Source organism: Cryptomeria japonica, chromosome 11 (assembly GCF_030272615.1).
Source record: "Cryptomeria japonica chromosome 11, Sugi_1.0, whole genome shotgun sequence".
Taxonomy (NCBI): Eukaryota; Viridiplantae; Streptophyta; class Pinopsida; order Cupressales; family Cupressaceae; genus Cryptomeria; species Cryptomeria japonica.
This window is the reverse complement of record NC_081415.1, coordinates 59,393,329-59,412,211: the sequence shown is the minus strand read 5'-3', so window position 1 is coordinate 59,412,211 and position 18,883 is coordinate 59,393,329. Positions and strand designations below refer to the sequence as shown.

Below are 18,883 nucleotides of genomic sequence, written 5' to 3'. Positions count from 1 at the left end.
CAATCATTTTAGAGGCTGCCAGTGAGGTGCACGTCAACCAAGGATAGGGAACAAGCAGAGCTAATAAAGTCCATGGGATAAGTGCATAAAATTAAACTGAAATGCGAACAAATAGATCTGCCCTAAGGTAAATCTGCTGAGCTACTCAAAATTAATTCAAACAAAGGTTTATTAAAATCATAAATCGTAAATAAGGCTAAAGGTAACGAAGCAAGGGGGCAGGATGATATTTAATTAAATAAAATTTAGAGACACAAATGCAGAATAAAAGACAAAATACAAACAATATATAATCAATGAAAATGAATGTATATAAGTATCTGTATATGAATATAATTATATCAATATACTTAAGATATGTATAAATTTATGTATATATATAAATATATGTATATATGTACATATGTACATATACATATATACATATATATACATATGTGTGTGTGTGTGTGTACATATGTAATTAAATAAAATTTAGAGACGCTAATGCAAAATAAAAGATAAAATATAAACAATATATAATCAATGAATATGAATGTATATAAGTATCTCTATATGAATATAATTATATATATATATATACTTATTCATACAATACGTACATATGTATACATATGTAATATATATGTATATATACATACATATGTATATATATACATATGTACGTATTGTATATATATACATATGCATGCATACATATGTATATATACGTACATATGTACGTATATATACATATATACATATGTACGTATTGTATATATATACATATGCATGTATACATATGTATATATACGTACATATGTACGTATATATACATATATATTACATATGTATACATATGTACGCATATATACATATATATTACATATGTATACATATGTACGTATTGTATGAATAAGTATATATCTATATATATGTATATATGTACATATATACATATGTATACATGCATATATATACATATATACATATGTATACATGCAGATATATACATATATACATACATACATACATATATATATATATACATACATATACATATACATACATATACATATATATACATACATATACATATATATATGTATATATATGTATGTATATATACATGTATATATGTATATATATGTATATGTATGTATATGTATATGTATGTATATATATATATATATCTGCATGTATACATATGTATATATGTATGTATACATATGTATGCATGTACATATATATGTATGTATATATACATACATATATATATATATATGTATGTATATATACATACATATATATATATATATGTGTGTGTGTGTGTGTGTGTCTATAGATATGTATATAAATGTATATATGTATATATATGTATATATGTATACATATATATATGTTTAAGTATGCAAATAAATATATATATATTATAAAGAGCAATCAAGAGAAAACAACCAGATATAAAGCCATCTTAAGTTCGTAAATGCAAAAGGGTGAATGCAACTATACTTAAAGAAATACATAATAATTTAATATATATTTCTTTATATATATATATATGTACATCTATATATATATATATATATATATATATATATATATATATATATATATATATATATATATATATATATATATATATATATATATGTTAATATAATTAAATATGTATTTATGTGTGTGTGTGTGTGTGTGCATAAATGAGAGGATACAAACATGAATTAAAAATACTAAGGTTAAGTACTTCAAAGGCAAATAAGAGCGAAGATAGGAAAGGAGATACATCTGTGAATGTAAATACATAAAATGAGAGAGATTCCATTAGCTATCGACAGTTATAATGGAAGGGTAGGGAGGAATCTATCCTTGCTACAAATTTAAAAATGACCTAATCAGATAAACCTACGCCTACCCTTTCTTCCCAAATACCATCAGCTCCTTGATTGGCTAGGGAATCTGCTGTCATATTGCCTTCCCTGTAGATGTGATTAACCGTAGTATACTTGAAATGTTTTAATAGCTTTGTGGCTCTTAGAACCATATTATTCATTTTTCAATTCGGGGTATTACCTTTTCTTAGAGCATTGGTAGTAATTGTTGAGTCTCCTTCAATCTCCAACATCTTGATACCCAAGTCTTTGTAGAGTAGAAGACCTTCGGTTAGTGATTATAATTTAGCCTCATTATTTGTGGAGTTCCCTATAGGTTTTGAAAACCTTGCTACAATCGATCCATTCAACAAATGGATCACTCCCCCTATCCCTCCAATACCTAGATTGCCTCTCAAGGCCCAATCAAAATTGAGCTTAAACCAACCTTTTGTCGGAGGAGACCATTTGCAAGTTTTCCTTAGATGTGTCAATTTGTTACCTCCAGATCCATAAAAGGGGGGAATGATAACTCTTGGCCAATTTTTCCTAACTTTTTCATCCCTTGGAGTAGATGGGAAGTTATTGTAGTTTCCACTATTTAATTTGCCATTAGCTACTTCGACAATAGATGCCTCAGTTTTGTTCCAAAGTTGTTCGGGAGGCATGGCCTTATCTTTAAAGATTATCCTATTCCTTTCCTTCAATATTTCCCATAAGAGGATCGATGAAGAGATGATCCAAAGTAGATCGTAAAGACTTGACCTAAGGAAGGTTGGCCATCCTAACAAGAGTTCTATTAGATGATCAGGGAGATATGTGACCCAATTTTATTTGTTGATCAATTTCGACCAACATGTATTAGTGAAGTTGCAGTTGAGAAGCATATGGTCCACCGTTTCTTCAGCATAGAAACAGAGGGGATACCTGCTTGGGCCAACATTACCTAACTTCTTAAACCAATCTGTAGTTAGAATTCTCTTCTGCATTGCTGCCCATAAGAAGAGACCTTCGTTTGGAAGGCATAGTTTTGTCCCAGCATAAGGATATAAGTAACTATGTTTTGTTAGGAAAGAGTCTATTACAAAGGGAGTTATACCCATCCTTGACCTTATATTCTCCAGTGGTTGAGGTGGACCAAATGAGGATATCAGCTTTATTGGGGAGCATAAATTTCCTCTAGTCTAAAATTTCTCCAAGTTTGTTATCATCTTCTTTTGATAACCTAGCTCGATTGGAGATTTCCACCTCCACCCTAGCGTTGGATCCTCCAGGTGACTGACAATGTATTCAACCATGAATTTACCAACTTTTGTCTCCATAGTATTTTTTAAATTTTGGTCATTTAGAACCTTATGTATTGGTGGGTAACCACCCCATGAGTCATCCCAAAATAAAGCTCGATGACCTTTCCCTATATTCCAAGACAAATTATGGGTAAGGACATCCCTATAGTTGACTAGGAAGTTCTAGATTCTTGAACCTTTAGGCGGGTTTAGGGTTGTAGAAATGCTAGTGGGGTCCTTAGAGTCTAGATATTTGCTTGATAGGACTTTCACCCATTTTCTATGGGGTTCCTGATACATTTTACACATTAATTTGGCCCCTAGAGCCTTATTTTGAAAAGCTTGGTTCCTAAGCCCTAAACCCCCTCGCTCTTTAGGTCTACAAAGCTTCTCCTAGGCTATTAGCGCAAATTTCTTCTTATCTACTAGCCCTTGCAAAAAAAAAGTTCTGAGTTTTTGGTCAAGTTTCTTCTTGACCCCCATCAACAAAGGAAAACATGTCATTTGATATTGGGGAAGGGCAAAGAGTATTGATCGTAACATGATAACTCTACCTGCCACTGACAACCACTTGCCCTTCCAATTTTGGAATTTTTGATCTAGCTTGGATAGAATATGATCCCAGAGATTGGAGGATCTTTGACCCTTATCCACTGGGAGGCCAGAATACTTGCAAGGTAAAGATCCTATTTGAAAACCCAATATTGAAAAATTAAGTTAATCCAAACTTTGTTAAAGCCAAAAGTTTTTAAGCATTTACAAATGAATCTCCAATTTACCATGTTGTATGCTTTCCTTATGTCTAATTTCATGAGCATACATGCTTGATGATTGTGTTGAATAGAGTGTATAGCTTCCTGTGCTTTGATGAATCCATAAAAAATGGACCTTCCTAGAACGAAACCAGATTGCTCATCTGATATAATACTTGGGAGCAAAGGCTTGAGTTTGTTGGCTAGTGCTTTTGAAAAGATCTTATAGATAGTGTTGCAGAGTGATATGGGCCTAAGGTCATTCATACTATATGTATTTTCCTTTTTGGGAATGAGAGCTAAAAAAGTGTGATTATTTTTTTAAGGAATCTACTAGAGCGTCTTGCCCCTTCTAAAGCTTCTACCAACTCATCACCAATGAAGTGCCAACAAGCTTGAAAGAAACATGCAGGGAATCCATCAGGATTGGGGGCCTTATCCGGGTGGAGCTGAAATAAGGCCTCTTCTATCTCCTGCTTGGATAAATTCCGATTTAAAATATGGTTTTGACTATCATTAATAATTTTGGGGATGTTGTTAAGCAGACTGGTTTGTGCTATCAGATTATAAATCATTTCTTTACTCAACAAATTTTGAAAGAAAGACATTGATTCTATACCAATATCCTCAGGATTATTTAGAATGACCCCGGACTCGCCCTTAATATGGGTTATTTTGTTAATCCTATTTCTAGATTTTGCAGTAGCATAAAAGAATTTTGTTTTTTGGTCACCTTCAGAAATCCAAGTAGCTCTGGACTTTTGCCTGTAGAAGATTTCCTCTGTCAGAATATCTTCATATTTGCAGAGCAACTCTTTTTCTAATAAGAAACTGTTTTGAACCATTCCTTCCTTAATGACTTTATCATTCATATGGGCTGAGGCAATTTCTATGTCCATCTCAGAGGCAAAGATGTCGCCAAACCATTCCTTATTCCACTGGAGAAGTTTCCTCTTAATATATTTAATTTTGGTAACAAAACAGTAAAGCTTTGACCCCAAAACATCCACCTCTTTCCACCATTTTTCTACATTCTCCGAAAAGGACTCGCTTTTCATCCACATTTTCTCAAATTTGAAAGGGCATCTTTTTGGTTTTAAATCCTCCTGAATGGTTAGTTGGACCATAAAGTGATCAGAACCGGAGATGGGAAGGATGAAGGCCTTGAAAATATAATTGAATTCCAAGATATTACCTTTGAAGAGAAACCTATCTAATCTTTTCGCTATATTGCTAAAGCCCTGCCTTCTATTATTCCAGGTAAAGGTGCTATTGTCAGTTCTGATATCTATCATATTATGGAAATTGATGCAATTCCTGAAATCTACCAAAGTTTGTGGTTCTCTTCTCAATCCCCCCAATTTTTCTAAAAGGTCAACAATGGCATTGAAATCCCCCCCGAGAAAGCAATTCCACTCCGGATTGGATGTTAACAGTTGACCAACTTTATGCCACACTATTAGCTTTTCATGTGTGGGTATGGGGCCATAAATATTGAAGAGGATAAAGTTTATGTTACAACTAAGATGTCTGACAGAGAAACACATCCATAACTTATTACTAGAGATATGTTTGATTGTAACCCTTATAGGATCCCAGATGACACCCAAACCCCTTGAGGCTCCCACCACAGGTATTGCTTCCCATTCTAGGTAGCCTAATTTCCTTTGGAAATAACCAATCTTAGATTGATTAAGCTTGGTCTCCTGGACTGAGGTTAATTCTTCTTTTGAGGTGACGATGCAATGTTTTAGAATGCGTTGCTTGTTAGGCCCCTAACATTCCACGTTATGATCTTCATGGCTGGGTGGGAAGGTACTTCCCCTTCCCTGCATTCAAAATTGAGGTTATTTTAGCTTGGCCAAGAACTTCTCCATCCATGTTTCTGAGTTTGGCTATAGATTTGCTTCCTCTCTTTTTCAAGAATGAGCCACAATCTGGTTTAGCCTTACCTCCTAAACAGACACCTAACCCCAACTTACTAGCATCTAAGTCTCCATCCTCAACCTCAATAGGTTGATTCCCTACCAAAATCGCCTCACCCTCTTCCAAAGCCGTAAATTGATCAAAAAGGCATTCAACCCTAGAACCAGGTACTCCAAACTCCTCCAGAGCAGGGCAGTTAACTATTTTCTTTTCTAGTTCTATATGTTGTTCCAATAAACCTAATTGCTCCTGCACATCCGCTTTGAATTCCTCTGCTCCTATCAACAAATTTTGCAATTCTGGTATGCTTTTAAAGACCACTTGCCTCTTATCCCTGTTCTTAGAGGAGTTAATACTTCTGCTTGTGCTGCAAACCCCAACAACTCTATTTACATGTCCCGAATCCTTGCCTGATAGGGAAGGTGAATTAGTTGGCATTAAAGAGGGGTTGTCATTTGGATACACAGAGGGATCTTTATTAGTCTGAGGGCATCTAGGGTTCCTACTCTTCGATTGGGACTTGCTCTGCTTCTCAACTGCCCTATCTACCTTTGAGGGAGCTCTAGAAGACGATTGATGATCTACAAAATTCAAGTTCGATTTTCCCTTATTGTTTGAGTTTGAGGCAGGGGCGTTGATATCAGAGACTTGTTCACAATCCTGGGGATTGCATAGGAAGATATTAGAGGTGTCAATTTCACCTTCATAAAATGAGGGGGTTAAACACCAAATGCTCTTCTCAGTTATTAACTTGATTGGGCACAAAAGTGGATTTTCAGTGTCAAATTGAATGAGGAGCTTTATATCTTTTGCCAAATGCTTATACATGCCTTCTACTCCTAAAAAGATTCCTAATTGCGAGCCTGAAAATTCCATAATTTTGGGACAATGGAATTCAACCAACAAAGGACCTATGTTTACCCATTTAACTGCTTTCTTGGGTTGAAAGGTTTTAGGCTTAAAATTTGGCATCCAATTGAAACATTGAAATACATGTCCTTCTATCAATTTTACTTCGCACTCCAATTTTTTTTTTTAATATCAGAATTAGCGCAGTTAATAATGAAATAGTTTGAACCTAGGTTGGTAATACTTACCTGATTGGAGAATTCCTCTTTCCACCATTCTTTCATATCATCGAAGATCCGATGTTGCCCATTCCAGAAGGTGATGATGCCCTTGCTGTAAAACTAATCACAATAGTCAAGCAAGGGATCCGAAGGTAGCTTAATGCTCTTCTTGTTTTGCTACTTGTTGTGAATTACATCTTGGCCATAAGTGCTTGCCATCGGGGGTGCTATAAATTTATCTACTTTAGATGGTTGAACAAGAGGAGAATTCTTGTGAGGGTTGGAGGTAACCCTAGGGCTACCGTGTCTGCCCTGCAGTACTCTATGCGCCTACCAATGAGGGTTTGACCGACGTGGAGGAAAATCAGAATGATCTGATCTTAGCCATCTATCATTCAAAATCTTTTTGCAATTACGAACATTTCTCACAGAGCTGTTGGCGATGCTAGATGAGTTGGGGAGAGATGACGAGAAACTTGGATATTTAGTGCCGCTCAGAAGAGGTCCGCCCTTGTTTGCAGTCATGGCAGCCAGAAGGATCCTCTGTGAGTTCTATCGCCTCTTAGCTTTTTTCCCTAGAACCACCCACCACTCTCCTTCCTCATCGCTCTGTGTCAGAGCATATTTGGTCACAAGAAAAGTCAAAATTCGTATTTTCGCTCTTGGATTATATGAATTGTTATTACTATCTTCATATTAGAAATTTTAAATGATTAGTAAATTAAATAAAATTAAATATATCAAATACCAAATAAATATATACTCCCTAAAAAACATTCTATTTTATTTTAAAAATCACTTTTAACATGAAAATCAATTTAAATAAAAAAGAATTTATATATCTAATTAAAACAAAATATTGTATTTTATCAAATGAAATTGTTTTTAAATAAAAATCTAAGTTAAATAATTTTTTGTGGGATTTATGTTGATCGTTTTGCAAGCCTCTAAGATAATATGAACCGTGGATCGTCCAATTGAACTTGTAAAGCTCATGGAGCCCCTTCCACTTAATTAAAAAACCATATAAAAAAGATTCTTAGAACTACTGACTGAAATCAACAAAGAAAAAAGACTAACTTTTCGAAGATATGGCCTCTCTTACGAATATTTAAATAATTAAAAGAAGTTTTAAATTTAATTAATCCCCCGAGTCTGGTCAACTGCAATATTGGGTACGGCTCTTCGTCCAGTTTCCTTTTGAATCTTAGAACGAAAGCAATAAATTTAATATGTCTCTTACTCAAATTTTTGCATTTATTCTAATTTATTATTATTTACAGGCTTAATCATGAAAGCAACGCACTTTTTTAGTTGAAAAAAAATATATACAGAATCGAGATTTGAAAAATAGACAGCCACATCCAAAAGGTTTCCATTGAATGTGCTACGCAGTAAGGGAAATACCGTATTAATATGTTTTCTGCAAAGCTCATATGTTCTCTCTGTTCCTGGTCAACTTAAAACTCATTTTGCACCGAGTTCTCAGAGAAAAAACTTAAAAAGAATGGAGAAAAAACTGTCCAGTTCCATTATTTCAGAAAACCCTATGTATTCAGGGCTTCTAAAAATGATATCCACTCTTAGACATATCTGCATACAAATTATTATTTTCTCTAAAAATTTATCAAAGATTTCTAGGCTTTGTGCTTTATTGTCCACAAGTTTCAGGAAAAAAGAAGAACCACCAGCAGCAGAAGAGGTGGACGGTTCAAAATTACAAAATAATAATTGCAAATCTGAATTCCTGGAAATATATGGTGAATATTATGGCTACCCAAGAGGAAATAATAGCATTGAAGAGCTCAGAGCCACTGAATTCAAGAGACTTAACGGTGAGTGAGGCATTTCTGTGCTTGTGAAATAATTCAAACAATATTGTAGCTTAAAAATAATTGTGTTTCTTTACTTTTGGGTTTATTTGTGCTGTTTTGGTTATTGAACACAGTTATTTTTGAGGAACATGGTTTTGGTATTATGTTTTGTAATTTTGGGTGGCTGAAAGCTGTGTATGAAGAAGGAAATTGTTTATTCACGGTTGGGAAATTCAGCGTCTTTGTTGAAATGGTATTGACAAAGAAGTCTCTCTAGTCTTTAAAGATTATATTATATTGGCAGATATGAAATTACAAAATATTATACTGGTAGATATGGATTTAATAATATCTATTTTGATTGGGAAAGTGCCGTATTTTGAGAAATCAAGCTTCCACACCATAATAGTAAAAGAGAAATATTGAGAATAAACACCGTCTTCACAAAACTTCCGGAAATCCCTCTTTACATTATACTCTCTGCATTGAAGAACTTAATAGACACTGAATTTAAAGGATTAAGGTGCTTAGGTTTATGAAACAATCGAACAAAATTATGGCTTATAATTAATTATACGTTCGTCTTTGAGTGATTTTTTGCTGTGATAAATGGTTGGAGTGTTATTTTCTTTTGTGCTTCTTTAATAACTGAACAAATTTCTGGCTTAAAAAAGGGTTTGCGTTTTGACCTTTGAAAATTCTATTATGCTCTTTAAAAATAATATCAGTAATCACAGAAACTGAATTATAGGACAAGTGTGAAAACAGAGACGATGCAGAATTCTGAAAGCCTTATTTTAATTAGCTGAAAATAAGACTTTATTTTATATGATGAACAGTGTATTTATATTTTAAAAAATATAAAAAATATAACACACAATTTACATAAAAGACATGTGGAATGGAATCACACCCCACAAAAGTCAATGCTAGAGCGTAAGAATAATGAAAGTAGGCATATTGCTAAAAATATAATACACTATTTACATAAAAGACATGTGTAATGGAATCACACCCCCAAAAGTCAACGCTAGAGCGTCAGAATAATGAAAGTAGGCACATTGCTAAGCAACAAGAGTTGTGCTAGTGCCATGAGCAAGGAATCATTATTGGTGGTGTTTGCCTCAGCCATCTAGGAGATCCTAACCATCAGGATTGGGCTCTCAACCCCTGATGTTGTCCTCTCTATCTTTTCCTTCTTTTGGATCAATAGGAGTTGTGCAAACAAGTGAAATAATAGGGTATTGTCGAGGGAGCTTCCCATTGTCATGCCAACCAAGGAGGACATGGTCATGCTGAGAGGTAGAAGACTGTCTATGCGACTGGGGAGACTTGCCATGATGTCCTCCTTGAGGGTTGTAACAAGCAACATCTAGCAAGTAAAATTTTGTAAAAATATGTAACATTGAAATTGAATTTTAGAAACATGATAATTTCGATAACCGTTTTTTTTGAAGCAGAAAGAAGGAAACTTAACTAGAAAGATGAAAAGCGTTTGCCTAACATTAATTACATAAACATAACATAGTACAACTTAAGCAAATATTTAAGAGAGGTTTAGTGTTTACAGCTTTCTGGAATTCATCCTGAACTTAGAAGTTCTTTACAATGTTGGAAAAGGGAAAGTATCATCAGGGTACTTTTTCGCCCAATCACGGACTTACTAGTTCCCCGTGCCACTTCCAATTGGAAAGGTCTGACCCTTCGCAGGGAAGTAGAAGAAGTTGGTTCTAATGTCATCTGAGACTAGGGCTTGACCCTACACAATCCCTAGTTGATCACATACCATAGGCTACTCCTAACTAGTATGACCTCTGATTGGGTTGTATATTTGTATTAAAAGAACTGACTGACGCTACAGTTTGTAGCATCACCTTGACCAAAGGATTTATGGATTTGCAACACGCCAATGCATGTAGTCATTGTTCATCATCCTACTCGGCTAGACTTAAACCTATGAAGGTTTTCCAAGCCATCATGTCTATCTCTCATGCTAATTGCATACCGACACTAAAGAGGTTCACTAGGCTTACTTTCATGTTTAGGTTCAAGTTTCACATGCTGGTCAAACAAGCTCTTGGTGACATTCACCCTTACGGTTTAACCTTCACTTGACAAATACTTTTAGATTATTTAATAACTGGACTCATGCTTGTACTGATAAGTTGGCAACCTGCTCACTCATAAGTACAAGAATGAAATCCTCGTATAAAAATTAAGTAGAATTCTCTATTCCTCATTTATCCGTTTTTATCAGTCATTAATTTGCAGATTTTATGGTTATTCACAATTGCAGTAGTCTCATTACTGTTTGCACATGATATGTAGCCAATAATTGGCCACCTATAACTGACATGTTGAATCATAAACCAATTTAACCCTTACATTGCTGTTTTAGTTTTGACGCCAAGAGCCATAGCATCCACTGGTATCGTTTCAGGTTCCTAAGTTTCATTGAACAATGGTACTCTTGTCTTTGTTTATGGTTTCTCATTAAGCTGTAATGTTCTTGTTGTAAGAAAAGATCAATATACACATCATAGTACCCTCAGTATTGTTCTTATGAGGACAGTGATAAAACATGTCAATAGATGTAAATACGTTTCACTTATTAAACAAAAATTGACTATACATGCCGTAAAGGCTATAATCATTAATCATTCCATCAATTCAATCCTTCTCTTTCAGTTTTCGTCTAAGCAAAGGTACAGGCTTTTCAAATTTAAGGAAAGAAAACTTATTTCTTTTTTTCTCTTAATTGTAATGCTTGCTATTCAAAATTCTTTTACACAACTCAAATAAACAAGAACATGACCTGGTGAATTGCTAGCTTGAACAAAATGCAAGAGTCCTTCCTCATGATATGATGAGCTATGGTCAACTAGCTACGGCTATGGCAAGACACGCTTAGTATGAGACCATCGAAGCACCAGCTACTGTGGATAAAGAAATAGATATTTTGAACGAAAGTTTTCTTTCAAAAGAAAGTCGGTGTTTTTAAAATTACTCTCTATTCTCCATATATAGCTTTTGTTTCGAGGTAATTAGAGTTAATTTCAGTGAATTTCATTTCCACATTGCTATATTCCCGTTCCTTCTTCGTGTGAAGGCGATGATCATAAACTCCATCAAATTTCAAATGTGGAATTAAAATCTTCTTCATCGACTATGAGCTGATGGTTCCCATATTTGCTCTTATAAACTTATTCCAAGGTATAAGTCGTTATTGTACGAACTTATTGTGAAACAAAGCCCACTTAATTGTGGCAAAATCTATAAGGCCACGCATATAGTTTATGTGTGAAAAGATTGAAGGCCTTTACTTATATATAAGTATGTAAATATGTATATATACAGGTACGTATGTGTGCTTCCTATTAACTAGGAACACACACACACAAATTTATATTTTAATAATAATAATAATCACACAACTTCATGAAGGTATTCATTGGTCGTAAGAAACATATAGAGATAAAATAAAAGGTCTTAATTATTTGTTTGATTGTTTGAATTTAATAAATCACTCAAAAGGAAAAACGTAACCTATGGCAAGGATAAAACAATCCTATTCACTTAAACTGACCCAAAGGGTTTACCTAGATTGACACAGAACTGAAGGTACCAACTCTACTCATCTCAACAAGTCTTAAACTTACAGATTAAGGTTCCAGATGGCATTAGGTCCTTCTTCTGTTACCTCCCGTTCTTGATGATACGTTCCCTCCCTTCTTCGAGGATGATGACCTTCTTGCATCCACTAGGTCAAAATCATGTAGTTTGTAATATCCCCCTTAATTTTTTTGATTTTTAAACACATCAAACACTACAATGCACCCGTTAAGGTTAGGAAAGATAATCACAATATTGCTGAAAGTAACCCTTCCACTTTCTGATCACCGAGAGCCCAATCTGAGAGGGTGAGAGCATACAGTGTAGAGGGGATCGTTAGATGCCAATAACTGAAAATTGCTTACAATATCTGGGCGGCAAGCCAGCCCCTTCCACTTTTCAGCGGGATATGGAGAATATTGAAGATCACTTGGTGGTAAACCAGCCAAGGATAATACAAGAAACTGAAGAACAATCACTCTACCGCTTATGCAGCGAGAGGACTATAAATGAAATTTACTATCAACTCCATCGCTTATTCAGCGGGAGGACAACATTACAATCAACTCAACCGCTTATGCAGCGGGAGGACAATATTACAAAATATTTAAAATAGGCGGTTAAGCCAGCCTCTTACACTTATGCAGTGGGACTAAGAAATAACAAAACTTTGCTGTTAGTACTACTAACCAGCATTACAAATCATATAGAATGAAGAATCAAGTGCCGATAACAAGTTCAACAGCTACAACAATAATTGATAATCACTCCCCAACCAACTTAGACTACTCACACCAAAAAGCTCTTCTAACACACAACTATGAAAGTCTGAAAATCAATAACACGCACAGAAAACACACAGACCAGCAAGCTACAAACACCCCAAAATGCTCATAACTTCTCCAAATCAACTCTGAATCACACAAAAACAGAAGCAAATGAGAGATATAGCATTGACAACACAAATAGAACCTCAAACCTGCACCGCAAACACCACACACAATCTACACGCAACCCGAGGCAGCCAAGGAAAGGGGACGACTTTGCTGGGAAGTTCGACTTGCTACGCAAAATCCAAATCAGCTTTTCAAGATCCACAAAATGGTGAACTATATCGCCCAAGGCATAAAAAGAGATGGAGCCGATACCTAGAACCACACGTCAAGCACACAGGGAGCCACGAGCAAAAAACACTTTCAACACACATCGCGACCAGCAACATGAACACTCAAAAAACACTCCAAAATATCTGAAAATGACACACAAATTTGCAACATTGTTCCTCAAATCTACTCCTCTGGATGAAGAGCAGTCACAAGCTCAATTAGTAGTTGTATTGCAAGCAAGAAACCAAGCGGTAGCTAGGAGGTATGCATTCCTCGAAGCTTCACTCCAAATTTTGGCAGCACTTCGTTATAATTTTCTTCATAGATGCCAAATGAGAAGCCCAACGCTCTCATTTATAGATTTTGAAGGTTCAAATTCAAATGCAAATGCCTCCAAATTCACCCAAATCACATGTCATTTCATCCCACTCACATTTGACGATTTATTTCATTTCATTTCCTTCAAGTATATGGCGCCCAAAATGAAAACCCACCACCTAGGTTTCAAGTTCGAACTTTTCCCTTGGTCCACACTTTGCAACATAAAAACATTATAACTTAAGCACATTTTCATCCATATCGCCACTTTTGATAAATATAATGCTTAAAAAATAATATTCATGAAATTGCACTTTGGTGTCCAAAAAGAAGGTGAAATAATTCGTCCAAATAGACTTAGGATAAAATTAATATTTTCTCCCTTCGTAAGTCGTCCATCCATTAAATAATCAAATATTAATACCTCATGCCTAAGGTATTAATATATTAAAAAAATACCTTCTCCTCAAATACTGATTATTGCCAAATTGAGTCGGAAACTGAAGTGCTGGAAATCACCAAAACTAAACTGATTTGGAGCTCTGAACTGAACTGCTAAAAATAGTCATTTGAGTGAATATAGGATCTTGCCAAAAATAACATAAATAGCATATTGCTAAAAATAGTAAGTGTTTCCAAAGTGATTTTTACCACATTCTGAGCAGCTGCCAAACTTACTAAAAATAGTAATTCCCAAAAAGTTCGTCAGATTGGTTTGCATGTTATACCATTGCAGAGCTCACAAAAACCCAAAAAAACCCAGAAAACTCAACTGCTTTTGCCTCCACTTACTAAAAATAGTAAGTTAATCAAACTCCATAACTTGCTATGCATGTACCCTCACTGCGAAGCTTTCTGAGAACCCAGAAGGAATCCAGAACCCAAACTGACAAATTCCATCAAGCAAGCCTTCGAAAATGCAGAAACATCCTCCTAGAGGTAGGAAACCCTAATTTCTGCTTTCGACTAGCCTACGGGTCTCCGGAATAGGCTAATGCTCCCCACAACGAACTAGAGCGGAAAAGGGGACATTACATAGTTAGCTTGAAATCTTAGCATAACATTAACATTTGCATGCATTGATAACAAATTAACTCATATGTCATTTTGATTAGAACCAAATCATTAACATGTGCATTGCGAATCACCATTCAACAATATTAAGTAGCAGGTATCAGTGTATAAAACATCATCAAAAAATTTAGGGCACAAATGGGATGTAACAAGGGTATCCTGGGGACCCATGAGAGGCACATCTTGAACAAGCGGTGTGGCTATAGACATGCCTTTATTGGCAAGAGAAGTTGGCTCATGAGCAATAGTACAAGGGGCATTGGCTTTGTGCTCAATAAGCGTCTGCAAATGGGAAATCTCCATAGCAACTTTTATTGGCTTGGACTTGGATATGTAACATAATATTAGAGCATATAATAGTGTCAGTATACATAGAAAAATGAGCATATACAATATAAATTGAAAATAAGGTATTACTATGTAATATAGATCTGTGATTTTTTTAGAAAATATTATCAACTGAAATAGAAGGGCAGATCCACTTATGCAATGGGAAGCTTATACAATATTGAATTGTAAAAACAAGCTTCTTCCACTTATTCAATGTTGAGCAATTACAACATTATTACATATTTAGTGGGGTAAGTATCAACAATAAACCAATAATAAACTCACTGGTGGTACTACCATCCAGTGTTACAATTTAGAAAGCATGAAAGAGATAGCTTTTTATGGTATGACCATCCAAAGCATTACAATGTTAGTCTATATTGTCCCCTTCCAATTTTTGGTCCTAGAATTATAATTATAACAAATTAGCGTTAGGGTTACTCTTAATACTCTTAACTAAGTAAGGTTTACGATACTTCTTACTAGGAAGATCGACATATTTCAACATGAGTATTTTGCTTAGATTCAATTATTGCAACTAATGAACATTTAGCTTTCATAATACATTTGATAACTATTATATTTAAGCCCCAATCCCTAACTCTAACCTAATCCTCAGCTCTACGAAGGATGGGGAATAAACTTGTTAGGGTACTAGAAACTATCCTTCACAAATAGTGCCTTTGTATGATGTAACACATGCCCATTTCACTGCAGGTCTTATCTATTGCCCTTGTATGATGTAGCATGGTCCATTCCACCACGAGACTTACCTATCTTGTGAGGTATTCATATTGCCTTTCCCTAACATTCCCAAATTCAATCCTTCTTAGGGGCAATAGGAAAGATTAAAGATTAGGCTACCATATAAAAAATCTTAATGTATTAAGAATGTAATTTTTATGAATATATTTTAGTCATTAATTTATATGAATTTACTATTTTAGTCCATTTGCATATATCCATTCTATATATATATATATTCTTCTATTTAGAATGAATTCATTAATGAATGCAGTTTGCTATATTATTCTCATTATTAATGCTTATAATATATGAATATAAAGATAAACATAATTCTGCTCATATTATGTATCATAGATTGGCCTTTCATCTATAATTATTATTTTTATGAAATTGTAATAATTAATTGTTTTAATTATAAAATAGATTCAGCATACCAGGCTGTGGTCTAATGGCAGATTGCAAATTAAACTTGATCAATACTTGAGAGCTAGTTCTTATTAACCACTTTTCTATCTTATTTGATCAATGGTGATTTCATTAAATGCTTTTGATTCCTTTCCTCTATATCTCTCAATGTGAGGGAGAGGTCACACCTCTTCATAATGTATGCCCTTTGGCAAGAGACACACCCTTTCCCCATTAGCACGCTTTGAAAGAGTGTAACTCGTCATTATTTCTGCCCTTTGAAAGGGACACAACTCTTCACAATCAGATCTACACTTCTTATTTAAATCAGATCTGCACTTCTGATTTCCAAATTATCCCTCCTCAAATGATGTTCTCTTCTCCCTTTTATATCTCAAGTTTGAGGGAGTCGCAACTTTTCATTTTATGTCTTTTGACCATTCATTAACTTAATTAAATTTCAATTATATTTAATTACATTCTTTTATATTTTAATTTTAATTTATTATTATTATTATTATTGATTATTAAATTCTATTTCAAAGTGGGGACATTACATAGTCCATATGCAATATTATCACCATTTAATTGCTAATATAGGTGCTGGTACAAAATAAACTGCTGTGGTACCCTAAAATGGTGCAAAATAACTTAGATAATCAATATGATCAAATGCCCAACAAATAAAGTAATTTGGATAGAGCAAATAGGAGCTGTTGCAGGTCTGCAACACTTATTTTCTTGCTGGTAAAGGGTCAAACAGGTCAGAGATATGTTCATGAAATGCAATGATTTTATAAAAATAATGAAAGTGTACATATAGCATTCATGAAGATGATGTTTCTTTTAAGAAACAATCGTAATTGAAGAAAAATAGAAACCATCTAATATGTACATTATGTTACATTATTGACCATTAATAATAAATAATATTAATGATAAATAATAAAGATATTATTCTAATGCCCTCCCTTAATTTGTTTGATTCTCTGTCATAACATACAATAACTGAACTGATCCGTCTTCAACCAGCTTCCAAATGAAGTGACAATGAATTCAACATGCTTGGTTCTCTCGTGGAAGGCTGGATTCTTGGCTAAATTGAGCACTGCTTGGTTGTCACAATAAAGGGGAGTAGGACCTGCTTGAGACATCTGCATGTTTGAAAGCATCCTCTGAAGCCAAAGTGCCTCACAAGTTGCCTTAACTGTTCCTCGATACTCTACTTCTGTCGAGGAAAGAGCCACATCCTGCTGCTTCTTGCTAGTCCATGTGACTACACCAAATCCCAAACTGAAAACATACCTAGAGGTTGATTTTCTATCATCAACGAAACCTGCCCAATCCGAGTTTGTAAAACTAATGAGTCTAGGATCGTGACTTTTGCTATACAAAAGGCCAAAATTATAAGTGCCCTTCACATAACGCAGCACACGCTTCACTGTTACCCAATGATCAGCCTTAGGGGCTGTCATGAAGCGTGAAATGTAGCTCACTGAAAAACTGAGATCAGGCCTAGTAGTAGTAAGGTAGATGGGATTGCCCACCAGTTGCTTGAATGCTGATTGTAATGTACCCGACGACACCCCCAACCGTACGACACCTTCCCGACGACACCCCAACCGTACGAAACCTCCCCCGAAGACTCTCACCTAGTACGTCAAACCCCAATTTTGTTACTCGTACGGAAATAGTCCGTACGGTGACTACACAAGCCCGTACGGTGCCTGCACTCCACCCGTACGACGACATGGACACTATTTCATCCATATGGTGACGATGCCTCACTCGTATGATGAAGTCTACTTCACCTCCGTACGGTGTAACTGTACAGTTACTACTCCAGACCACGCGCAATAAGCACCGTACCACGTATTGCACACGACAAATCTCCGGAAGCACAATACAGGAATGAATCATCAACATAGAGTATACACCAACAACATTGAATGGCCAAGAACTAGATATTTGTAATTATATTCCACATGGTATAGATCTGACAATGAAGTACAGAGTGAAATAGCAAAAATGATATTTCCAACGACAGACTAGGGTGGCTGCTAACCACCGAAACTGCGATTACAAAATAGGGAGGGTCTTGCAGCTTTGAAACTGCAACAATGCCAAACTCCAATTGGAATTCGCAAATACAAAGAAAACATCAAATTCACCATATCTACAACTATGCCGAACTCGGCCTTATAAATGGGCTTCGAGAAGTTTCTCGAAGGGTTATAAACAGGCCGACACCAAAATGTTTATAGCTAACTAATTAATAAAAAGAGCCCGAAAGATATCATTAAGTGCTGGGCCGTACAATAAATTATTTAAATTGACTATTTAATTATATCGAGGACATTACATTGATTCATCCACCACAGGTGAATCTGATTTGGCTATCAGCTTCAGCTCTTTCTCCATAGGTGTGGATGTAGGTTTGTAGTCTTGCATCCGAAACTTGTCCAGCAGACCACGAGCATACTTTTTTTGAGATACGAAGATACTACCTTCAATTTGCCAAGCTTCAACACCTAAGCAATAGTGTAGAAGTCTCAAGTTTGTCATGTCAAAGGATTGGCACAAACTCTGTTTG

General features: G+C 35.1%; 1 protein-coding gene across 1 annotated transcript in view; it reads left to right on the top strand.

The window, feature by feature from the left end:
* The first annotated feature begins 8,098 nt into the window (after positions 1-8,098).
* The window catches only part of LOC131051356 (molybdenum cofactor sulfurase), a 385,620-nt gene continuing 374,835 nt past the window's right edge, over positions 8,099-18,883 (top strand). Inside the window, exon 1 of the mRNA XM_057985836.2 lies at positions 8,099-8,719. Within this exon, the coding sequence (XP_057841819.2) occupies positions 8,392-8,719 (328 nt within the window). The 5' untranslated portion in view covers positions 8,099-8,391. The remainder of the gene's footprint in view (positions 8,720-18,883) is intronic.